Source organism: Aquila chrysaetos, chromosome 17, assembly GCF_900496995.4.
Source record: "Aquila chrysaetos chrysaetos chromosome 17, bAquChr1.4, whole genome shotgun sequence".
Taxonomy (NCBI): domain Eukaryota; kingdom Metazoa; phylum Chordata; class Aves; order Accipitriformes; family Accipitridae; genus Aquila; species Aquila chrysaetos.
In genome coordinates this window covers 7,192,130-7,218,589 of record NC_044020.1, presented here as the reverse complement: position 1 = coordinate 7,218,589, position 26,460 = coordinate 7,192,130, and the positions used below count along the sequence as shown (strand labels likewise).

Genomic DNA, 26,460 nt, shown 5'->3' with positions numbered 1-26,460 from the left:
TTTTTAAGAAACAAGTCTTTTCATAAGCAGAGCTATCAATAAAGTTAGATTTCAATGAAGTTATCTGGTGACATAACTAACTAGATTCTAATGAATTGCAAGCTCTGCTCAGAGCATTTTGTGGCTGGTATATTCAAAATGGAAATCTCTGGCAGATTTTCTGATGTCTCACAGGTATTATCCTCCTCTCAGTGGGGATGCATGCAATTGCCCATTCCCTTGAAACATTATCTTCTAGAGATCACCTTCACCCTGACAAAACAAGTCAGCAGATCCAAAGGTATTGTGAAAATAGAACAGAAAAACAAGCAGGTAGATGCACAGAGTCAGCGTGATCAGGTGAGCCTCAGCTTCTAACACAAGCAGGCTGAAAAGATGCCACGCAGGCATACACATGGACCACCGCCCCTGCACATTTATATCATGCACTCAAAAATGAAACAGGAAAACTGCATTCTCCCCACCAGGTAAAGGTAAATGCAGGTTCTCCTTTGGAGCCAGCATGTTTGGCAATGCTTAGACTTACTAGACTAGGAGGCAGGGCGGATGGGCTATGCCACCCCATGCAGAACTAAAATTTCATTTCCACGTTCTCAAGGTAAGAGGCCTAAAGAGCAGATTTTTTTCTGAGGTGGAACTTGGACTCTTAACCAGTCTTTAAATTACTACACTTTATCTTCTTAATGACCAAAGCTGATTGTTAAGGAAATGAGATGCTCCTGTTTTCACACTCCGGTATGGATATTAGGAAAACTCATATGCCAGCATAGCAAGGGAAGGGGGAGGCATGTGTTATGTTAAAGAGTTACAAAAAGCTTTACAAATATGAAATACTGTTGTCTTTACATATTTATCAAGTTCCCTTTCTAAGGTAACTAGTAGGAGGGTCATCTCATAGCCAAAAGGAATGCAATGCCTTAGGTTTTTTTTCTACTAAGCTTACTTATTACATCTGTGTGAACGTATAACACAACTCCTAAAGCCACCTGTCTGCTCCATCAACACTGACAAGAGCAGCAGTAAGAACCCCAGACCCTCCACCCTCAAGGCAGTGAGGACAGCAAACATCCAGCATCACTGTGCCTGCAGTTTCCTACGTGGATTTTTTTTCCATTAGTAAGACAAAGTCATTAAAAGACATATTACAGCCCTTAGTTTCCAACATAACATGTCCATATATGTGTGCCCATGCAGATTAAAGAGGAAACAATATTTTGCAAAGGAAGGAAACCTGCAGGCTCTCAGTTTTCTCTGAAGCAATCAGGATATTAAATCTTGAAGGAGTCACCTTTCTCCACAAATTTTCACTACTGTACACTATTTCAGTAAAAAAGTGTCAGCATGGTAGCCTCAGAAAACAAAAAATCGAACAAATCAAATCCCCCTTGCCCTTTCAATCCTTCCCTTGTCAGTCTTTATATCACTACCTAGTTTTTAAGTCACAAGCATCTCTTTTTGGGCTGAACAATGATTCTTTTCTTTAGAAATGTCGGTAAGTGGGGAAAGGAAAAGTGGAAAAAAAAATTTCAGTTGCTCTTCTTCAGTATAGGTACAACGTAACGTCTTCACAGCCTTTAAAGAAATATGGTTTAGCAGCAGAGAGCTGCATAACCAGAGTAACACCTCCATCTAGTGGCTTACTAAAGCACCGTTAAGAAAGAGTGGACAATAAAAAGCAGCCAAATGTAATTTTCAGCCACATCTGTGATAACACACACAACTTAGAACAACACATGCCATCAGCAGACACACCGCTGCTTACCCTTCATCTGGAAATAAACTTCCATATCATTACATTACAATACAGGCCATAAGTACAAAATTTCAGTAGACCGTAACATATATAATTCACCTTGGAAATTGATTTATTATATACTAAGTCTTCACAATTTAATCCCCTCTACTAGAGCTCAGCTGCTTTTCTCAGAGATTTTTAGAACAAGAAACACCTGGCCCAGATGTCCAAGCAATTTTTAGTCCTCTTTGGATTCAGAAGTTATTTCAATCAAACTAAAGCAATCCAATCAAAACAGCATTAGCAATATTCAACACAAATGCAGCAGCTACACTTCTCTGTTTCTTACCTTTCTTCCCTTCTAATAGCACCATTGTTGAAATTTTTTATTTTTACTTCTTTACTTCCAGCATTGCACTAAGAAACAGCCACTTAGAGCATGCACAAACCCACTGAGCATCAGGAGGCAGCTATGAGACCCAAGTCTAGCCTAAACTCATGTGCAAATTTCTTCCTCTCCACCAGGCATCTCACGCTACTTTCCAGACTCCAGATTCCAGAAGTGATAACAGCAGAGGAATTGCTGCAAATTTCAGTGGAAACTCTAAACAACCCACCTTTCTTCTACTTAGCTGTAGCATTAACCTAGAACCTCTCTCTTTGGTAAGGAGAAAACCACACTTGGTTATGTTTACCATAACTGACTACCTACAACATCCACTGAATAAAGAACTAATTCTGAGCTAGGATCTTAATAAAGGCTTCTATAGAAACTACCTCATCCACACTTCATATGTAGAAATTTTTATCCTTGGAAATAAAACATTTCTTACATTGATATACATACACATAAATAAATTGCTGCTATCAAGAGCAGAGAACTGGTTGGGGAAGAATCCGCTGCTATGACCACACAGGGTACAGTAATCCCAATTTAATTGCTCTAAAGCATCCACCACCGGGAAAAGAAACACAGACAGCAGTGATGACTGGATGAAGAAACTGGAGAATGCTGTTGATACCTGAGAAAAAAACGTGTTTATACGGAGATATGCCTAGACAAATTGCAGAAGAGGAGCTCTTAGCAACAGATAATAAGCTGATCACAATGGTAACGTTTACACAAGATAAGAACACACCAAGGAAAAGAGAACTAGCACAAACAAAGATTTTTGATCAACTCGATGACACATGACTGACAACACAGAGAAAAACACAACCAAGTCAGGGTAAGGAAAAATCATGTAGAAAGAGAATAGGCACAGGATGTCACTTCCATAAAAACAGACAAGGAGATAGGAGACGTATCTAAGACACCCCAGACATGCAGCCTTTATGTTCATTTGGACAGCAATGTACAAACATAGATAAACTATAGCATTTTAAAGATTTGCTAAAAACAGTTAAGCTAGTGATCAGCTTGGATACAGACAACAGATCAGCCAACTGCTTGGACATGAGAAGCAGAACTGAAACACAGAAAGAATCCATCCATCATGGTTTTTGTTGGACTAATACTGCTAAGAGATCCTACTGGAATGGAAAAACGATGATGAAAGGGATCATCTGATGAAATGGAAAAAAATTACTACAATCAAAAAATTAAGGTCCAGACAGAATCGCTCCACAAGTTTTAAAACCACAAGATAATAAAAAAACAGCAGATGGCTCAAAACTAATTAGGAGAAATCTGGGCATTTCATTCTTCCAAGGTGTCCATGAAGGGCTCTATTATAGCACAAGAGACACAGGCTAGTCTAAGAATAAGGTCAGTGCTTGACAGATTTACAGCAGAAGTCCTGGAGAGAATTATGAACTTCTGGGTGCTGGAAACAAAAATCCACACAGGAGTATTAAGGAGAAAAAGCATTAACACTGACTTGAACAGTAGTTAGATAATGCAATTAGAGAAATAACCACAACTAATGAAGTCAGAAAGTACCTGGGAACAAGGGGAAAAAAAAAAAAAAGGCAGGAAAAAACCCTACAACAACAAGCATTCTTATACTAAAAGAAGTATATTTTAGCAGCAAAAATATCAGTACAAGCCATGACACCAGAGGGAAGAAGAGAAGGTGTTAGAACATCAAGGACAGAAAGATACTGAAGCGTCCAAGAAAGACACATAAAAGCTATTCTGACAAAGGAACACCAAGTGTTAACGATACAAGGCACCAGAACTCAAAAAAACCCAACCAACCAACCAAAAAGGAGTACTATGGATAAAAGAACTGATTTAAGTCAAATTTTGGAAGAAGAGCATAAAGCAAAATCTGCTAAGGGACAGAGAATGAAATTCCAAATATTGTTTGAGGAGGGATCATTCCTCAGAACGATGGTACTATGAGAGCTTATATCTATGATGTTCAACCAGAGAACAAACATTGCCTAGGATGGTACTCCAATTTATTCCCAGAGGTGGAAGCAGACAGATTTCTTTTCCACCAAATAATCTTTGAACTGACAGAGGCAATATTATTTCAGATACCAATTTGGTAACCAATAAGAACATTACAGAAGAGCTGCTCCTAGAAAACAACCCTAGGTCAGGAAAACATAAGCCAATTGACTTTAAACTGAAACAGAAAAAAAATAATTAAGGAGCATCTTGTTACTAAATTTCTTGAATGCTAAAGGGCAAGTTTAACAAATGAAAAGAGCTGGTAATTGAAGTTAAAGGTATTCTGAGCTCTTCAGCTCCATTAAGTCAAATGTGTTAAAACTACCAGGAACCGGTAAACTTAAGCTGGGGTGAGGAACTAGAAAAGGCTCCAAACCCAAATGGATGAACCTGCACTCAAAGAAGATTCTTCAGATGGCTAAAAGTCAGGAACCATTTAACTAACAATGTTCCCCATGCAAACTATAAATTAAGAACTTAGCATCTCAGACAGCAAAACTGAAGTACCATCTACTGTGGGATAACAATCTCATTTCTCTACAGTAAACACCACTTCTTTAAAGCAATTAAAAAAATACCTATAGCATATAAAACAAGCAGAGACTGGCAGATTGACCATATGAATATCCACTGCCATTTAACCAATGTGCCACTAGGAAAGAGAAGAAAGGATGCCTTGGCCACACCAGAGCACATCTGCCATCACTCACCCTAACTAGCAACATTCACAATAGCAAGAGACAATTTTTATGAACAGCACCAATACACAGCAGTGGAAGGATGCGAGGGAGGTTACATAGAAACAGTGGCAGCACTGTTTGCAATGAGCATAATCTAGCACACAGCAAGTCTCTGACAGTCTGCCGGCCTTGGGTTAGCTATGTACTACATATTTTTCACTGTGTAAAAAGTTCTGGTGTTGACTCATTTAAACTGCTGTACAAAATTGCAGTCAATCGTGTTGAAGGCAGACAAATCCACAATGGAAGTGGCAGGGAAGAGCTGTCAAAATAATGAGAGGAATGGAGAGCCAATGCTGTGGGATGAGCACTGCCTGATTAACTTCATAAAACAAAGGCTAGGAAAAGCCATAGCTACTCTCTATGAATACATTAGAGATGTAAACAAAGGCAAAAGAAAAGAGCTATTTAAGCTTAAATAACTGTTTAAGACCTCTCTCTATTAAGCTGTTTAAGCGCGTGTAGGAAGAGAGGCATAAATGTGTTTACTTCAGGAGGTGTCTACCATTAGCGAGACTCTAAGACAGCCTAACACAAGCTGAGACAAGAAAGAAGAAATTCAGCTTGCATTAAGTTGGAGTGTGACCAGCCTATGAAAGGCATCATTATCATTTCTGCAATAGCAGAATACATGATTTGTTAACGCAGCCTGCCAAAAAAAAAAAAAAAAAAAGAGACAGACAAGGAAAGGAAGTCATGCTCATTTGAGCACCAAGAACAAGCCATAAAGTGAATTAGCACATCCTACAGGTGGATATCACACTAAGAAAGTCAGATTACCTATGGATTGACATCCCTCTATCCCTGGTAACTCCTTCTCCTCCACACACTCCCTGGCCTCAGCCCCTTTCACACCACCAATCACATCTCTCTCCAATACATAAGCCAATGATTTTCACAAACTTTTGAAACTTTAGCCTATCTGTTAAACCTGGCTGTAACTGGAAAAGGTGTCCAAATGGCAGAGGAGAATAGAATGCACGAAATGTTAATGGATGACACAGTCACACCAGTTCTGATCTACTGTTGCCTTGCAGGTGGGTAAGTTGAAGTGCAACTTGCTCAAGACCATACAGAGTACTTGGCAGAGAGAAATACAGCATTCAGCTGTGAAACAATCCAGTGTTGTTACTATTAAGGTAATTCTTCTAAAAGCAAAGAGGGAAAAAAAAAGCTAAGAAGCTACATAAACAAAATTGTCACATTAAACAAGACAGTGATATACTACACTTCAGCAGTACACAGCCTATAGCAAATGGCTGAGAGAAACTGATAAGGCTGGTACATTTTAATCAGCTAGCAAATCTAATGCCCAATAACTTGCAGTCACAGAATGGACAAGTGGTCTTTTGAAGGCAACTATTTGAGTCACTATTTACTATTCTTCACAACTCAAGAAAACAGAGCCACACAGAAAAACCGATTACTATCAGAAACATCCTAAGTCTCCTAGGTGGATGAGATCTCGTATGTGAACTATTCCAAAAAAACAGTACAACTAAGTTACTCTTTCCTCCAGACCCTTACCAGTTTTACTTTAGAGGCCAGGCTCTCTGGTAGTTTTGTTCGTAGCTGATTTGTTTCTTTGAATGTAGCTGGAAATCCACTAAGAAAGGCCAAGTCTTGCATTAATACTAGACCTGGAACTTCTTTGTCTGTAGTCTAAAAACAAGAAAACAGGGCATAAAGACCTTTTGAAACTTACAATAATTCACATTTATCTGTCAATCCTTCATCAGGTGACAGATTTAATAGTGTATATTTTGTCACTGAACCTAACCTTCAAAACTGAAATCAGGTTATTTTAAAAGCTTTCACTTCTTACGACATGTGAGTTATGGAAAGAGAATAGCACAGAAACACACTTTCTAAAAATGTACAAAAAGTGTAACATATACAAAAGTTAATCAACAGATTTTAAAAGTACATACCAAGTAACCCCTCCATACTATCTGTTTGCTGTTGTCTTTTAACATTCCAGAATGGGCAGCTTCAACTAGAATACATAAAATGCATTGCAGGTGAAAAACCAAAAGTAACCTCTTCTGTGTATTCTAGTAACTAAGATATACTTCTGCAAATTAAAAAGATTGGATATTTATGGTGTGAAGAGTTGTCTTTATAAGTGATAGATAATTCTTGGTGGTAAAATAAACACCAGTGTTTGGACTCTACATATTAAGCAAAATAAGCAGCCCATACCTGCTCTAAGATCCTACTTATATATGCTGAACACATGGATAATTTTGTTTTAAGGTATGCAATCCGATGAGCAAGGGCAGAACTTATTGCATAATATTCAAACTAGACTTCACAGCAATTAAAAGAGGATTTCTAAAACTAATCTTCCCTCAGTCTAAACCTCAGTCTTGTGAGATTATCAGTGCAACACAGATACTCAGATATCAAACCTGTTTTGCAACAGTCTTTTAAAGCATGGAACTCTAATAATCTGTAATCAGTTGTCTGGGAGCTAAGCAAACAGTATCATTAATGTCATCATTTAGAGGAACAGACTGAGGGCAAGAGATGTTGAATGACTTGCTAAAGTCAAACAGAAAATTAGTGGCAGAGTCAGTATTGGAGGAAAAAAAACCCTAATTCACAGCAGCTTACTAAAAAGCTTCTTCTAGAAAACTGGCTGGAATCTGACAAATAGGTTCTTACCATCCTTAGGGCTATCAAAAACAATTACTGTCACATTGGTAGAAGGATTTTTTGGTTTTGCTACAAAGAACATATTGTTAGCAGCTTGTAAAGCAGGATGAATGGACAGCAGGTCTTTCAGTGTGACGTTAGTCGGCAGCGCAGGATCCAGGACAAGCATTGGCACTTTGATGCAGTGTGTCAGCAAACACTCCAGTTGCTTCTCACTACAGCAAAATACCAAAGGTATATTTAACACTAGCAGAAAATTTAAGACAAAAATCAATGTTAGATGCAATAAGAGATGTTTTTGTAAAATCTGATCAATTGTTTCTAACATCTCCTGGGGCAAGGGGAAATTACTAAGAACACGCTTATTTTGCTGCAGAAGGTAAATATCTGACTGTTACAGTTTAGTTCATTCCCATAACTGTTTTTTCACAAGTTTCCAAGATTTCAAAGTTTGCCCACAGAGGAGATCTTATAAAGATCTCTATATAGCAGAATGACCAAGCTAAATGAAGAATGGGACAGACCAGGCCCTGCCGTTTCCTGGCAGCAGAGCCACAATTGGCTTGGACCCTCCACAATTACTTGCAGTGCCACGTATACAAATGGCAGGTGAAAGCAACGTTGAAAAAAAAATTCATGCTTTTGAATTATAAAATTCCAGGTACATATGCATTAAAAATCCACACTTGGAATAGGAACTGTGCCTAACTAGTGACACGGATACACTTTCTGAACTTCAGAAATTGTCACATTTTAAGAAGCTCATTCACATATATCACAACAACATTACTTTTATTCAACACAATATATTATCATGCTGTCAACTTTTCTTGAAGTGACATAGAAGGAAAGCATGCACAGGCTATAGAAAACCAAACCACCTCCCCAGCCAGCATCTGCTTTCAGCTAGCAATGAGTAAGATATCATTTATTCCAATTTATGCTCAAAAGCACAAAAACTCACCTCTTCTTTGTTGGTTCTGTTGCATTCTTTCCAAGGATTTCCCTATTACGAAGTAAAACAACTACATTAAGTAACACCAAGTTGACAGTAAAGAATTTAGTCTAATTTCAGATTGTTAATTGAGTCTGGGACACGTTGTGAAAGCACCGATAACCCAGTTATAGAACCGCCAAGGCCTTGCCATTGGCCTTGTCAAGGTGAGCACAGGCTGACACACGTGCCCCTCACTGCTCACCTTCATGCAGCGTAGCTCAAAAACTCTTGGCTGTGCTGACAGCTGTGGCAGTGGGACTCTTTTTGCTAACAAGACTTTCAGGGGTTATTATTAGATTACTTAATGAAACTGATGGTGATATGAAAAACACTGGTAAGAAACCTGGATGAAGTAGCCTGAAACTAGGCTGACTTGATTGTTTTGCCTAACATACGTATTCTGATAAGGTCTATCATGCATTTGCTATGTGCACAAAGAAGCTAATGAGGATTAATGTAAGGGTAGTGCAGTGCTGACGCTAAATAATAACGATAGTATCAGAAGGACACCCTTCTACACACACCAACAGAAAGAGAATCACCATCCATCAAGCTACTCTCTCCCAGTGAAGAATAAAGCACCTGGACCATGACTAGCTCAGTTCAGGCATATCGCCAAGAAAGCTACAACTTACTAAGTTTTGCTAAGCGATACAAAATATACACCCATTGGCAGAGATTTATAGCCTTTGTCTTGTGCAGGTATCTTGATCCCATGAAACAGCTCTTTTTGTAACAGTGCTAACTGATTTCAAAGTACATGAAAAAAGTTACCTACAAGGGAGAGAACCAGGTGCCCCTGTAGATAATGAATGTGGCATGGACAGGAGTCTTACTCATAGGCTTGATATCAACTTTCCAAATCAGCGTTATAAAAAAAAAAAAAAAAACCAATGTGTTTTTCCCTTTGTAAAATGGGAATCACAGCATGAGTGATGACAAAGCTAAAACCACTAACATTTGCTATATGAACTGCTAGGAAAAGATGAGTATAAATCTGAAAGCTTTTCAGAGCAGAGACCATGCCTATGTTTAAGATGTTTAAACTTAATGGATTTAAAGTTCTACCAATACTTTCACTGTTTAAGTAGCAAAACAAAGATCCAGAATTTCACTTGTGATCACACTGTCAGTGGTACCTAAATTGCAAGTAATAACATGCCAAAAATCTGATCAATCCACTTACTTGTGGATTTCAGATTATTCTGAATAGAACTATTATAACCCTTAAAATACAGACTTGCTCTTCCATTTAGCATATTTTCTGGCCAAAACAGATCACGTGACCACAGAGTTGCTTATTAAGAAATAAATCAATGGTTACAAGACACAATCCAAGGTATCTGCTACAGCCTGCGTTTGAAGCCTTACATGAGTAATTTTGCAGAACAGTATACCACAATCTATAACACCAATACATGTCTTTCCCTCCTCAGTTAGAAGGCTGACTCATACCTTTATAACATGAATAAATTTTCTTCTTTCTCAGTTTCAGTGTTTGGGAGACTACAAATCTAAGTTTAAAAAGGAGCCTTTAAGAAACATATGCTTAAGATTTTATTAAGCCCGTTATAAAAAGAAATACTGGGGAAGGGGGGGAAGTGAGGAGGAAAAAGGGGATGAAGAGAGATTATACATTTGAGATATAGTTTTATTATTATCATTTACAAACTGAGTTGTAGAAATCAATACAAAATCACATACACAAAGCAGTTTTCTGCATGCCATTTTACAAATTCAAGACAGAACAGCTGTAATTACTTAAAATTATTATGCTTTGTATCTTAAACAGTTTTCTGATTAGACAGTACTTCATAGCTAAATGTAGAACCGAAACAAGGTTTTGAGAATAATCAAATGAAAAAGTGAGAAAATGCTCTTTGAATTTTCATGTTGAATAACACAGGAGAAAAACGAAAAGGGCTAATACTGCATTAGATTGCTGCTGTCAGTTAAAGGGGAAAAAAATACATAAGATTATTACCTCATTATTTTCTGTTCTTCCTCCATCTGTTCTCTGACCTGTTGCAATTCTTTGATCAGTTCAACATCAGTGCCGTTCACCCAGGTGTATACCACATCAATCGGCATGGGTAAACAAAGCCTACATAATTCAAATGAAAGCTACATGAGCTGTTTAATATTACATTACAAGTGTTTGTGGCATCCTACGATAGCAATTTCTGTCTAACAACAGAAATACTTGGTGTCTGGGCTGCAAACAAGACAAAGCAAAAAGCTTCTCTTTAGCTATATATATCATCTCTTAATTATACACAAGCCTTTGACAAAACAGCACAGACATAAAACCAAAAAGGACATAAAGTGGCTATAACAGTTCAGTAACTAAATGAAGTCTGAACTTTATGCTCTAACTTTCACTGACATTAACTTATAACCCAACTCCTTCAAACCCATAAAATATTTCTCAAATCAGTACCAGCATCCAGGCACATCGTTAATTCACCAACTACGTTAGACAGGACAGCATGAAGTATAAAGATTTAAATCATACTTGCTGTTATTTAGTTGCACAGAGCCAATAAGGTCTCAGCAGGACCAGGTCTCTGTCCTAGGAATGCCTCTTAGATATTAATAACAGGGCATTTCATAAACCGACATAAGTAGGGTGCATGAATTCAGACCCTAGACACAGCAGTCAAATTCATTCTTGCCACAATTCAATACACTGGGCTGTTTCTGGACAGTTAGAGATTTCCTAGCATACCTAAGGCAGAAGAAAAGGGTTTGGGTACCTTTTTTCTATTTGTTTATCGTATCTCCTCTCTGAGGCCCACAGCTTTGTTTCAGTGGGTACTCTAGGCTGCTGCCATAAGTGAAACTTTCAGTCCCAGACAGCAGGAGGATGCCCGAACTATTATTTTCAAAAGTTTCAGTGTCAAGCTATTCAATACCTTCCTAAACTGTAGATGGCCTAGCAAACATTGAGCACTTCTCTAATGCTAAGATCCACAGGGTCATTTAATGAAGTTTCCAAGGGAAGGTGTTCCCTCCCCACCCACTGCATCCTTCAAAAAGCATTCAAAAAGAGACAGAGCTTATAAGCCAGTATCTCCTCCACCTTCCCTTGCAGACATGCAGACAACTTCCACCCAGCTTCATTTTCTGCTGGCTGAGATTCAATAACAAGCACAAAATTTGGTAAAAGGGCAGCCAGTAGCTGGTCACAGCACAATAGACAGGAACATTTTGTACTCAATTCATCACTGTTCTTAACTGAGCTACGACACTTACGAGGATAACAGTGGGTCAGTTTGAACACCTAAAAGAAGTGCTGCCTGCCCCAGCAGCACCACACAGAAAGTCTCTCACCTCTGACATGCAACACTCTGCAGGAGGCTACCCTCTCAACTGGCAAAGTCAATTTAGTGAATACAACTACCCTTCTAATCAGTTATTTCACCTCTTTCTCAGGAGGTGACACTAGCTTCTGGTTCATTAACAGGTGCAACTCAAGGCACATTTTCAACTAAAAAGTCCTCCACAGAAGTAGAAATTCAATGGCAGGAACTCTTCCAGCTTTCCTACATTTGTTGTGATCAGTTAAATTATTGCATTGACAGTCCCTTGTACACTACAGCTAAGACAAGAGCATTTTAGGTGGAAGCGCCTGACTCAAGTCAGCTGATTTCAAAAATGCCCAACCCTCAGTCTTCTGGGCAAAGTGCAGAGTTTATTTACCCAGGCTTCACTGAGGAACATAAAATGTCCAAAAATAAAAAATGCCTCAAGTCCAACTCTTTCTAGGGTATGAGGCAATTTTGACTGTGAAGCCTCTCCCCAATTTATCATTTGCTAAAAGTGTGTTTCTATGCAATAGCACATATAACTATGTAATTTTTCTACACTTAATTTTTAGCATTGAAATGATGTCACATACAGCCACATGCTAATAAAGTCCACCGAGGAAAGGCATTTTTGGTCAGATGCAGGTATGTCAATTCTGACTTGACCCTGGCATGGCAATCTCATTCTTCATTACCAGTGGCAATAGACACTAGTAAAAAAGGCTATTAAAGCAAGTGAACTGTTTGCAGATCCTCTAGTCTAATTGCTTAAAATTTATCCAAATACTCGGATAAATTTTCCTAATGCACTTTTACAGCATACATGGTTTGAGAAAGTAGCATTATCAAACATAATAATAAAAAAAGAGATATCATACACAAATTAATTTGTTGCTCCCAACTAGGATCAGGAACACTGTTAAGATTTCACCTTTTTGGTCTTTGCCAAAGTTTTCTGATGGTTTCATGGCTTCTTAAAAAGTACTGAGAGTTTATATTTCGAAAAGCATGTAGTGGGATTTTGCTTTAAAATTAAAAAAGAACATGAGAGCCACTTCCACATTATCCTTCTGAAACACTATTTTTAGTATGCAGAGTCTTTTGCAAATTGTTCAAGGTCAGATAAGATCACAAACTTTCTCCCTCAAATTCTGTAACTGCATTTCTCCTTCATGTGGATTTATACATTTCGTCTTCATCACAAATACCAGTCTGGCAAACAGATGAAGTCCAAGACGAGCTGCCTAAATGGGCATTATGTAACACCCTTCTACAGAAAATCACCAATTTTCCCAATTGCTACTGTTTTTAACATCAGCAAACACAGACTTTGGAAACTTCCTTGAAGACTCCCAGACAATTAATAAGTAAAGGCTTCTTTCGGATACTCCTTTACATTTTCCTCTTTCAGAAACGTACCCTTTTTTATTTGCAAACCTAAAAACATCTATAGGATCCTGCTTGAAGACAAAGCCAGAGCCACCGGCTCTCCCAGATGGGACAGAAGACCTGTCACATGCTGCCTCTTCTGTGCACCTGCCAGAAAGCATTTTCCGTACCCGTGACGTTTGTTTACATGCGAGAGCCATGCTCACAGCCAAGACTGCAGCTGGAAGACAAAGCCTCATTGTCTCAGCATCCACTGTTGCTGAAGGAGTACAGCAGCCTCTGGATCTCTCCCAAGCTACCATACGGTGATCTCCAACCTTGCCGAGCCTCTTTATGAATGAGCGCAAGTCTATTATGCCCTTAAGCTCCCCACTATAAACCTCCCAGCCCTCCTGCCTATTACATCTCTGTAATTAGCCACCAACAGCAACTCAGCTGTTCCATTGCTATTCCTGCTCCAGTACCTCTTAGCTCCCTAATTTGTGTGTCTTTTCCTCTCTCCAGCCCCACCCTGCTCAACAATTAATGGCTCCCCAACCACTGATGGCTCTCACTTGCTGTACCATACTGAAAGCAGTCTGTACATTTTAAAAGCTGAGGATTGTTCCTTCACATTTTGTTTCCATACATATTTTGGAGTTTTAAATATGATTTGGCCGTGTCCTGGAATAGCAAAGTTACACGTCAGCATTTGCCAAAATGCAGAATTTGCTGGTGGACAGTAATAAAACACAGTTCTTGTCCAAGACACTCATGCATGCAACTCCATTATTTAGTTTACTTCTCCCCTTTTTTATTTTCATATCAAATAACTAAGTCTTCAAAAATAGGTTTGGGTGAGGTGGCTTGGTAAAAAGCCCTGGAATTTCTACTCCACTGTCTCAGGCTCTGTAAGAGCCTGGGAAATGTAAGTAGGAAGTTTAGCAGCTGACATGACTACCTGGAAAGTGCAACAGCTAGGATGCTGAAGGACATGGGACAGGAGGGAAAAGCAAACTAAAGCAATTGCTAAACTTCAAGGCAAAACAAAGTTTTCCAAGGTCTGGCAGAGAACAAGACTCAATAGGTGTAACTAATGATGGTAGCAACATCACTGTCTTTATGTTACTCAGGAAGAAGAGTTTTTGAGTTTATAATCATAAGGAGCTTGCCCACATGCACAAATTTGTCTACATTTTACACTGCAGTTTTCTTTATAAAAGTTTATAACACAACCGTTTGACAAGAACAGAGATGTTTTCCTGCAAAGCTCCTTGAAAATGACACTACTTTAATTCAGTTGAAGGTCCATTAATACTTCCTAAAGGCCAGGCAGCTTTTACTTCCCACTAAGCACTGGATCTGCTTAATTTCCAAACCAATAAGCTTCCTGTTCTCCAATTCTGAGTATTTTTCTCTAACACTAAAATAAGAAGTGATTAAAATCAATGGATAAGCTAGGATCAAAACAGGAAGTCCACAATCCTCAGTTTATGTAAAAACCATGTGACACCCTACAAGTTGCGTTGATACTAGCCTTAAAAACTCCATCAAACCACCGCTGATATAGTGCATACTGCAAGATGAGATCCATTACTGCATTCGTGAAGCTTGATAATAAAAACAGATTGAACCCCTGACAAGCAACTTCTAAAAGTTAACAGATGCCTAAAAGCATGTCTCCGCAAAGACGCTTTGTTGGTATGAATTTTTACAGGAAGTTGCTATCTGCACACAAATATCACAACAAACCTCCCTGCCACAACTGACATAAGAGTATTAAAGGCATATGGGTAAACTGGAATAACTTAAGCACCCAACATGAAAACCTTAAGCTTTTGCTCAGGCAGCCAATAGTTCCTCCCCAAGCACTGGATATTTTGCTCACAATTCACAGAAATCAACACTAGCTAAGGAGTGCTTTATACAACAAAAGTGAAGTAAGAAAGCACGCTGCAGAAATGGGAACTGACTATACCTACATCACAACAGTAAGATTTGCAATTTTGTTTTCGACAAACTCAAACGTTTTATAAAAGCACTGTACTAAATCATCACAAAGTCAAGCATTTTAGTACTGACAGGAACAAACTACCATGCTTTCACTTCAGTACTGCATAAACATGTAAACATTAAGCTAATCATCCATATGAGCTGCATCACTCTGCCTTCACCTATCATCCTTTGGAAAATGGGGGAGGGGGGCAAGACGTGAGACTATAAAACCGTGTAGGATTCAGTGACACGACGCAATGTACTTTTACAGAGTTATGTCGCACCAGCTAAAGCATGACAAACTGATCTGATCATTTCTACTGTCCCGTGATTCAACAAACCACAAGGCAGATTAAGCATCTGCTTTCAGGGCTTTTTTTTCCAGTCAAGTGTATCAACACTTAAGAGTCAGATGATATCTCCTTAGTAGCTTCTTCCACCTACCAATTCACAGTCCACTGACTTCCTGAGCAGACCCCACGACCATTCAGACATGAACGATGAAACCACAAGAAGTCACATAGCAGTTAACACAACTGAAACAAATGACCCATATGACTTGGTTTCCAACTTGCTGTGAGCAACTTCTCCCATGCACTCAGCTTTAAAAAGCTTCTTCTTACTAGCTTTGTGACTTCTCTACTAAATAATGTCCCTCATGAGATGTCACAGAAAATGTAAGGTAAATGAAAAACAACTTTTCAAAACACTGAAAGTTGGAATTTTAAGTGCATAGGAACAGTACTTGTACTTTCCTATCTTAGTATGGAAACCATGTCATGTCCTCCCTTTATTATTAACTTTATCACCATTTTGATGCTTCATTAGAGACTGGATGAATTAAATGCAGTTAAAATGTAAACTCTGTTATATGACTAGAGCTTCCAAATATCTTCCACGCTGGGATATTATGCACAATTTTAAAACCACTAAGTTTAAAGTTTGCTGGAGATTTAGAGCCCCTACAATAAGGTCCTACTCAACAGTACATTACTTCATCTAAAATATTTGATTTATATATTTGAAAATTCATTGAACAGTAAGATGTGCAATACTGTCAACTGCAAATAAAGCTTACCGATTCTGAAATGATTTGCCAGCAACGTTGTCTCTGTATGAATCAAACATAACATGATACTGGTCTCTACTCCACTCCAAGACAACCTGCAAAGAAAAAAAACAAAACAAAAAAAACATTTGATGTCACGAACTTCTAAAATTAGATAGTTAAATTTCTCCTTTTGATATGTTTAATCACAATCAATTTCATTCAAATTAATCTATGCATTAATGCACAACTGACTAGACCTTAATCCAAACTAAGTTATTACACTGAGCCAGCAATCAGGACCAGAACTTAAGACCACACTTGATTTTAACAAACTTTGTTTCTTCTCTGCAAGAAAGGATTTCATATTTTATAGACACACTTTGTAAGCTACTATTCATCTAGGTTACCTCTCCCTTGTCTCTTAGCCTTTAAAAATTCAGAAATGTTTTCCCAAAGCTGAGATCTAAACCAAATATACTTCAATGCAAGCAGGACACACACACACACACACACCCCCCCAGCATAGTTTTGCTCATTTTCCTTTCTATTCTCATACAGGACATATTGAAGTATACACACCTCTGAAATTTGAGCTTTGCAAACAAACAGCCAGGCCAGGGCATATCAAATTATGCAAATTGACCTGGCCACAAACTTAAAACACAATAGCTCTTTCCCAATACAGGTGAAGTCTTGCATCGCAGCCAGACTAAGCCAACAGCAAAGTATTTCTGCAGACTGCAGCCTCTCTTCCATCCCCTGTATTTCTGCCACCTCCCTTTAGCTTCACACGAGTTCAGCCGACCCTGCAGTGAGCCAAGTCATGGAGCTAAACCAAAGAAAGACGAATCTTCAAAAACCAGAACACTTGATCTTCCTTTACTTGGTTGTTGCAGCAGATGAGAAACAGTGGCAACACACAGCTGAAGGCAGGGTTGTCTTCCCCACCTTCATCCAGCCATCAAGGTTGCTTAGCTAAAACGTCAAGCTGTGCCTTACTTAAACGCCCTTTGCCAGCCGTCCCCATTCCCAGGCATTTTCATAAATTAGCCATATGGGAAACCAATCACAAGCCAATTCTTACTTTGGAAAGCTGCAACTTTACATTCCATTTCCATTCTTAAATACACATATATATACACACAAAACAAAGGCACACAGTTATTTTTCCATTACTAACAAAGTATCTGACATCATGGTTCTAAACAGAAAAAAAAAAAATCAGACTCTTCAACAATAAAAATGCTTAATATTCTTTGATATAGCAAAAAAGCATAATTTGAGATAAAAATAATATAAAATATTTAGGTTCTACTCCGAGATAAACTTGCTGTGATATCTTTTACAATGCAAGTCCAACTTTAAAAACTACAGTGGCATCTTGTGCTGCTTTAGAGATGAAGGCATAGTAGCTTATTTTACCTGGTTAAGTACGTATTTGTATGTACCGGAGAGGAAAAATAACAGTATCAGGAAAGGATAGTACTTACTTTACACTACTCTTCCTAGATTTAAATTTTACTATTGCTCATTTCTTGTATTATGGGAACTATGAAAAATACCATTTCTCTAAGACAGCATTCAAAACCACAACATAAAGACTACCTCCCTCCCTTTTAAGAAGATACACATCTCTGCACCCTCATGCCCACTAAAGCAAGTTAAAGCCTTCTAGAGAGCAGGGAAGCCCCATCATGTGGCTGTGTGACAAGCACACACACACACACAATTCCTGCCAAAGCTGCAAACAGTCTCTTTGTAACCAAGATCGCATCTGTACAAGTTCATTCCCCTTACACAAAGGACACATGGTTTCCCAGGTGAGCATAAACTCTCCTCCCTTAGATAGCAAAGTCAGGAAGTGTCTTAAAAACACACTATTACACTTTTTTATGCACAAGTCATTACAACCTTCTGCCAAATACACTAGTTTAATACAGCACACACTGCAAGATATCCACGCAGAAACATTTGCTACTACTGATAACGATAAATTGACACACACTGATCTGCTTCTAGAAGAAATACAGAAGTATTTGAGTAAAAATGCCATTTATTATATGAATAATACAGCTCTCCAGAAGCAAAACATTAATCATTTAAGCCTTTGCTTTTTGCCTTTGTGCAACTATAACCAAAAAGGCCCAGGACAGATCTCTTTAGAAACACATCTAGGAAAAAAGTTAAGCTCTTCCCACCTGATACATTTTTTTCCTGTAACTGTTTCCTCCTGTCTCATGATTTGTGTTGCAATAATGCCTGGAGGCGGCTTTGCTTCAACTTTACATACTGATATTATAAAACCACTAAGGGAACAACATTAAAAAAAGGGGGAGAGACACTCTCTATTAGGAGATACTGTATCAGAGAGGTGATAACAGTGACTCTGGCATGTTCCAGTTATAAAACATTTTACAAAGCTGAGCAACCTACAGAAGGACAGCCAAGAAGGGTTTACAACCAAACTGTCCTAAAACTTAAAGCTCATCTTACGACTAGGTTAAGCATTGGCTTAGACCTGGCTATCCTATATGTTTTTGCAGACATGTTCCTGAATCACACTTAATGCACTGCTATTTCATTGAGTTCAAGTTTTTTCTTGAAATCAAGCTCATTTCAGCTTGAGGCTGTGAGGACATCATCACCAACCTCAAATTATTTGCCCTAGCCATCCATTTTTATGCCATGATTAATATTGATATTAGCATGGATCTAAGCAAGCAGATGTAATTTTGCCTACTAGGACAAAAATGCTGTCTCCGAGGGTGGGTGAAAAGCAGAACTGCAAACGCTGGTCAGACACCAGGGTCTGATAAGCATTGCCTCACACCGCTTTTTATTGCTTGACAGTTCCCCACAGATTGTTAAAAATGGTTGAGCTGATAATTACTAGAAAGATTTCTTGGTTTTATTTTAGTTGCTGCCTTGCGGACTCTGTACTGAAGAAGTATTTTCCATTTCCAGTACAGTTGTCCGAAGAGGTCTAACAGCATTCGTTCTCACAAGCCTAGTCTCTCCTAAATCCTTAAACTAACCACTGTTTAGCAAAACACACCACTTTAAATCATAAAAGTAAAAAGCAAAATGCACGCAAACATCTCTTACCAAGCTCACTTATCATCACTGTAAGAAAAAAAAAAAAACAAAAAAAAACAACCAAAAAAACCCAACACAGAAACAAACCAGTTTTTTCCGTATTTCTGCATGGTCATTCCATAAAGGGTGGGGGTTTTCTTGCTGGTTTGGTTTGCTTTTTTAAAAACACTGCTGGTCATTTTTCTTTTTTCTTAACATATAATTTTGAAAATGTACTCCTACATGAATCTGCCAGTTCTTTGCTCACTGTCTAAATAGTATCTAAGTTTTCCAAACAGCTCTAAAAGGGCTGGAAGTAGCAAACTAAGATTTGGTAGGAAAATAATTCTGAGCAGTGATTTTCACTGATTCTCAGCGAAATCAGCCATAATTTGGACAACTACTGAAGTGTTTTAAAAAAACCTTCAAAGCTCTAAGAAATCCTAAAGTTGGGTTTAAGTCCCCATTCTGAAGAAAGGCAAAACTATACTCAAAGTTTCACAGCACCAAGAGGTATACACCAATCCAAGTTGATAATCATGTACAACCAGGTGACTAAGAGTACTACACAGAATTAATTAATTCACTGATGGCTTTCAACTGTTTCAGGAACTTGTGAACCCTGCAAGACAGTAGGGACGAAGTACTTGATGCAAACAAGATGTACAGATACACAAAATAAAGTTCTGAGTGTGCTACACTCAAGAGTTTCAGATAATACTCTTTATGGCTCCTCATCTGAAAGAGCCCATCACAACATAACAGGGAAGAAAAAAAAGAGGAGGGGGGGGGGGGGAGAACAATTTAGGAATCAGGAAATTCCAGTCTGTTTGCATTTAACACTGCCACCCTTTTACACTGACAAAAATACTTTTTTTAATTCCCTGAATACTTACTATATTCTCAAACACTATGCTGAAGCAGGATTGGTTTTTTCCCCCCTCCAGATTCTTTCACTGATGACTTCCAAAATAGATAGGGTAATATGAAATGAAGCTTTAAAATATACTATACATCTGTATAAAGTCATATATAGAACAAGTAAAAGTTATATTGCATCATCTACAAAATAGCAGGCAACCTGGGTAATAAGCAGCGAGCGATGTAACACAGACTCTGCTGAGCTGCAGGCAGCTTGCAGAGAGGCGACATTTAACTCCTTAAACTCCACAGGGGGAAAAGATTCTGTCACTCCCCGTTGCCATTTGAAGGCCTCATCCAGCACAGCCTTCAAAAGAGTCAAATAAAACAAAAATACGGCACTAATAAATCACCTGATAAGGGAAGCGGGGGGGGAAAAAATTGCACAAGACAAGAAAACGCCAGCTCCTGGAGCATGCAGATTTTCCTCGGCTCCCCTCTGCCAGGGCCCGCCAAGACCGTTAGAAACCACGTTAACACCCCCCTGGGGGGCACTGAACGCTTGCGTCACACCCGGCGCTTGCAGGAGAGCGGCGTCACTCCCCACCGCGCACGTTAGGCGCCAACAAGCGCGACGGCGGTCTCCTGAGGAGAGGAGGGGGGAACCGCCAGGCAGGAGGCGAGCGGCGAAGCCCCGACAGCTGGGGCAGGCCTACGGCCGGCAGCACCCACCGCCCCGAGCAGGCGGCACGCCGGGCTGCTGCCTGCCGCTGCTCAGCCGCCACCGTTAATACCCCAGAACGAGAAGGGAGCGCCGCCGTAAAGCCGGTTTTCTCCCTGACGCGCTAAGCACACACACACATATATATATTCAACCAGCACACGCGCCCAAGGGGCTTGCTGAAGGAACTCGCTGCTCACGGGACATGACAACTCCCCGGCTCCCGAAAGGGGAAAAAAAAGCCCCAAACCAAGCTCCGGCCGCCCTGAGGAAGGGAGGGGAAGGGGAAAGGCGGGGGTGCGGGCAGCCACGCCACGCCAGCGCGGCGCCGTACTGACCTCCCCGAACTGCAGGGCGGAGACGATCATGAGGACGAGGCCCCCGAGGCAGAGGCAGGGCCCATACCTGTGCGACAGGCAGGTATAGGTCTGGCGCTGCAGGAGCTTTAGCAGCATGGCCCGCCGGCGGCCGCCGCTACCGCCGCCGCCGCCGCCGCCCCGCCCGGCCCGGCGCGGCGCGGCCCGGCCCGCCTCACCGCGCTGCCGTGCGCCGGGGCGGCAGCGGGCGGGTCCCGCCGCCCCTCAGCGCCCGCCCCGCTTCCGGCAGCACTGCGGCGCCACCTGGCGGCAGCGGGCGGGCGGGCGGGAAGGGCGGGGCGGGGCTGGATGCCCCGCCCCCTCGCCGGGGCGAGTCTCGCCCCTGTCAGTCAGCTTCCCGCCCCTGTCAGCTTCCCGCCCCTGACGGCTCTGGAGGCATCGGGCGGCTCCCGGCGTCTGCCGTTCCCCCACTTCTCCGCGGTTTTCCTCAGCCTTCCCAAAGGTCTCAACACCAGAAGGCAATAAGGGGTTAGGCTACAGGATTTTTTACTTCTTTGGCTCCTCGCTCGTGGCCTTGAGCGCTCAAGGCGCCAGGCTTCGAGGCATACCAATGGTATGGGCCTGCCAGAGGTGACTCTCCCCGCGGGTTTTCAAGAAATCATACGGATGAAGAAATCCGGATCCAGTACTGTGTTTGCGGCAGGTGCACCACAAAATACGCACCTGCAGTGCTTTGCTGACAGCGCTGCCCCCGACACAGGAAAAGTGAATCGATGCACGTGAGAGCACGCACCCAGGAACGAAAAATCACACCAGTTTCACTTCACTGTCATGATCGTACTTGTGACTCTTCCCTTGTCACCTACTGACTGTAGAATAAAATTGAAACGTTTTGATGTGTAATGTCCCAGGTGAGCTTGAAATTACTGACCCGCAAGACAATTTTTCTGCACGTGCAAACTCCTCTCCAGCTGTGGCCAGCAAAGCTGCACCATCCTGTCATGCTTCCAGATATGCTGCAGAGCAAATACATTTCCCTACCTCAAAGGGATCAGGAGGACTCTTGGATATCATAAAGATACAGTAGAGCCGCATGCTGTGATTTAATTTAAACATTCTATGCATGTTTTAGCACAGAAATGAAGTGCGGGGATGCATTCTTGAAAGAGGAACTACCAGGCGAGAAGAAGATTATCCATGGAGTTCTTCAAGAACAGTTCTTGAGGCAAAAACATGATAACAAGAAGCTAGTTAGAGACCACTAGCTGACAGCAGACTCTGTAAATCCTTAATCTGCATCAGTCTGGTTTCTGCCATGAAGTTCAGCCATCTACATAGGACGCTGCTGGTATCGACACTGTCAAAAGTTTCACCAGGCAGAGGCACTTCTGGTTACCAGGGCGAAATAATGTGGTGTCATAGGCCCTCATGAGGTCGAGGACAGTAGCACTTACCTCTGTAGTCTTTTGTCCCTGCATTGAAATGTCATCTTCTAAGTATTTCTTACAACTCACTGCAGTGGATTTTCTGAGTAACAAATATCACTCTCGTATTCTTATTTTTCCCTGTGTAAAGTAACAATGCCTGACCATTTCCAGAAGCTTGTCCTAGTATGTTTACACAGTTGTGGTGTGAGAGGACTGCACCTTTTATAAGATGTTGTAAAGGCTGTACTTCTTTAAGAAGTGTCCAAGAGTGCATGGCTCTTCGGCACAGCTCTGCCTATCCACTGAGCCCTAGTCCTATTTACCTTTTTGGTGTCACAGTGTTTTTCCTTTCTTCATGGGCCGTGGGACAGGATGGCAAATTCACTAGGTGCTACCTTCAGAATCTCAGAGCCCACTACACAGTGCTGTGTTCCACCTCCTTATCATTTGTTATCAGCATGATTGTACTTGTTTGGCTCTTCATGATAACCCAGCCCTCCAGTCTCGGTATGCAGAAGCCTCTAGCTAAGCTTTTATCACCTGCTGTGCACAGCCAGCACTTTCTCCTAACATATGCAGCAGTATTCTTCCTCCACATGTTCACACCAACCTGCCAAAGTACTACCCTGGAGGAATATAATATTTAAATATTTTCTGGTACTTCCCTCACCTGCACCTCCTGTTCCAAGACTGCTCTATTATTGAGCTACTATTACTGAATGGCAGCATCTCTTACCACTGCCTACAGCACTGGGCCTGCAGTACTAGTGGTGGCCTGGTGTTCCGAGTCAGCAGACTGAGGTTTTCATTAAGAAGTTAGGTATAGCATGTATGCAGATTATGAAAAGAAAAACATTCGTTCTGGTCAACAATACAGCATAAATGCAGAAAAGTACAAAAATGTGCTGAAGATTTGAAGCTGAGAGACATAACACCAAAGTAAAGCAGAAAATCAGTCAGCCTGAATGGCTTCAAGGCCTGGATTAATAATTAGTGCAAAGTGTGGGATGATACATTTATACAGACTAATAAATAATTCCATATAATGCTAACGTGATAAAGCCATTAAAATTCACCTAATCTTTGTAAGATTTTATAAGGTATCAGCCAAAGTATTCCAGTAGATAGAGAGATGTAAAAAGCTACTGCACAAATCATGATGGGAATATATCTGTCCTCGCTTGTAGTATACTCATGTTCAAGGAATATATATTCAAACTGAAACAGATGCACGGAAAGGAACAACCAGATCCTGCCTTCTGAGGAGACGCTGAAAGATTTTGGCTTCTTCACATCATAGGCATGAAGATCAGAAGGTTATTTAAACTAAATGCAATACTGTCACCAGGTTAAAACAAAAAAACCCAAAACAAACAAAAAAAAAAAAAAAGGAGAGAAAAACAGGTTCTGAAATATATTTGAAATAGGAATAGCAGGAATACCTACCAAGCCTTGAGAGACAGCTTAGCCAGCTTGTGACAGGAGGCAGGACTCTATACTGCAGATGTTCCCCTATATTCCCATTTTGCCATGGGTTCATACACTATTGCCATCTTCAGTCCATCAAAGGCTTAATTATTCCATGCAACACAGAAATCATGACGGAAAATGGATGAAAACAAGGCCACCCTCACTTGCTAATGAATTGCAAGCTATAGCGTATACGTAGTAGATGCAGGTTCAAATCCCTTTTGAGACAATCTGAATCCAAGTTGCTTGGATCCTTCTACATCTGTCACCAGAATTTCTTTCCAAGCTCAAAACCGGAAATGAGATCAGGGACCTTGAATCACTTTACAGGTGGCTTTGTGAGTGTGTCTCTGAAAGGGGCAGGGCTTAGGCCAAATTCTTCTTTCTTCACATTTTATCTAATGCATTGCTTAGGCAGCTCTCCAGGTGAGTATCTTGCTATTGTATCGAAGAATGGGATACTTAACTTTCTTCATTTTCCACAGTCACTGTACATGAGATGAACCCAGATATTCTGCTTGCAACAATAAATTCCACTAGGTGTCAGGATATCTAAAAATTAGATGCTGCCATTATAATCAAACCTATACTTAAGGGCCTTGCCAAATCACTATCCATGTAAACTGTTGGGCTCTTGGAATAATCTACTTAACTGTACTTGTATTTGTTTTAAATTGAAGATGCACGTAGCAGCACTTAAAGCAAAGGCATGCCTTCTGTGGAATATGAAGTAATCTAAATAAGCAGTCAAATAATTATAAACACACTTTATCTTGATCCTGATTTTCTGCAAGTTGCCTTCACCAACATTTTCTCTCTCTTTGATCTCAGAAAGCTCTCTGAATTTGAGATGTTTTTCTTACTACAGTTAGACCTGCTTTCTAAGAAGGGGTAGAAGCTACTTTCAAAAGGAAAGTAATAACTACTTCTTCTAAATGGGACTGGAGATCCTGTAATGTTCAAAGGCTGGAGGAAGGCAGGAGTTGCTGCTACTCTTCCTCATCTACCCTGGGGAAACAGCAATTATTCACACTGTTCCTTCCTTAGAAAAGCTGAAGTATTGTGGAATACTCTTTCCAAATCTTTTGCATTCTAATTTACTGGGAAGGGAGTAAGACCTAAGTATCCGAGGCAATAATGTAATTATCTTTTGTTGAGGCAGAAGACCAGATACGATCAATCTAGCATCTCAAGCTTCTCTGTTAGCCAAGAATAATATTCACGGCACACTCCATGAATGCTGCGCTAAAGCAAAGAGAATTAACTTCATCATAGGCTTCCCATGTTCATCACTGTACGGTCTGTTTCACAAACATAAATTAATCTTGTAGCACCTCTGAGAAGCAAGTATTACTGAGCACAAAGGCAAAGACAAAATTCAGCAAGTTTGATGCCTGCTTCTACTTGGACTGATTTTTCACAGTACAGGAGCTAACTGGTAGTACTCTGAAGGCTCAGCAGCTCACTCTCAGGGACTTTGATTGCATTTGTGAATGCTCAGAACATCTGAGCATTCAGAGATGTCTGACGTCAGGCAAGCAAAAGTTAAAGAACATAGAGGTAATGACTTACCTGCAGAAAGTTTGTTTGAAGTGATTTGGCTATCATCATAGAAGAATTTTGCAGCAGAAGCAGGGGCCAGTTTATATTTGCTCATTGTAATTAGGCAGCCATCTTTTCTATTCCTGCCCTATTCACAAAAGATCTTCTAAGAACTTTTGTAAAAAACCTAGAAGTTCTTCTACACATCTGTGAACAGGTTTGCCCCATGCACTGAAGGATGGAGAGGAGAAAAAAAGCAGCCAATTATTTCACCACTCACTCTTGTAATGCACATGCTCGGAAGGATTAAAGTCCTCAAAGGCTCCTATAAAAGCATCTAAATTCCTATCAATTTTAGTGGCAATCTAGACACTTGCCTAAATGCCTGTTCCATAATTACCTTTGTGCATCTGGTCTAAACATTCTCTTTTCAGTAACATTTATGGAAAAAAAAAGTAATAAAAGCAGTTTTATTAGCATAAACATAATCCAGAAATCCTCCTAAATTTTCCCTTGGTTGTCAATACCTACCATTGAAATTACGTCTCTGTATCATGCAAAAATTTCATGTGTAAGCATCCAGAGTAGCTTTGTCCTGTTTAGCAGAAGATGAGTAATAGTGTAGCCCTGTTAGTGTGGACTTAAGGGCAGGTTATGTGAGCTGCTGGTAGGAAGCATGTGAGTTGATGGTCCCCAGCAAAAGCTGTGTTGCCAGATCTTCGCAACTAACATGATCTGTAGCAGCTGGGTTAAAACTAGCTGAGTTGGAGCATGAAATTTTGGAAGCCGGACAC

General features: G+C 40.3%; 1 protein-coding gene across 5 annotated transcripts in view; it reads right to left on the bottom strand.

Annotated features, from left to right (window-relative positions):
- The window catches only part of GNPTAB (N-acetylglucosamine-1-phosphate transferase subunits alpha and beta), a 46,859-nt gene extending 25,389 nt beyond the window's left edge, over positions 1–21,470 (bottom strand). For 4 of the 5 annotated variants that reach the window (XR_003927089.1, XM_030040232.1, XM_030040231.1 and 1 more), the window contains exons 1-7: positions 21,249–21,470; positions 16,281–16,366; positions 10,516–10,635; positions 8,499–8,540; positions 7,544–7,749; positions 6,808–6,872; positions 6,404–6,538 (exon numbers count right to left, since the gene is read on the bottom strand). Coding sequence is in view for 4 of the 5 variants with exons in the window: in XM_030040232.1 (XP_029896092.1) it covers positions 6,404–6,538; positions 6,808–6,872; positions 7,544–7,749; positions 8,499–8,540; positions 10,516–10,635; positions 16,281–16,366; positions 21,249–21,365 (771 nt within the window). In the remaining variant the exon portion in view is untranslated. The remainder of the gene's footprint in view (positions 1–6,403; positions 6,539–6,807; positions 6,873–7,543; positions 7,750–8,498; positions 8,541–10,515; positions 10,636–16,280; positions 16,367–21,248) is intronic. The other variant, XM_030040233.1, reaches the window with a different exon arrangement.
- Between the last annotated feature and the right edge of the window lie 4,990 nt (positions 21,471–26,460).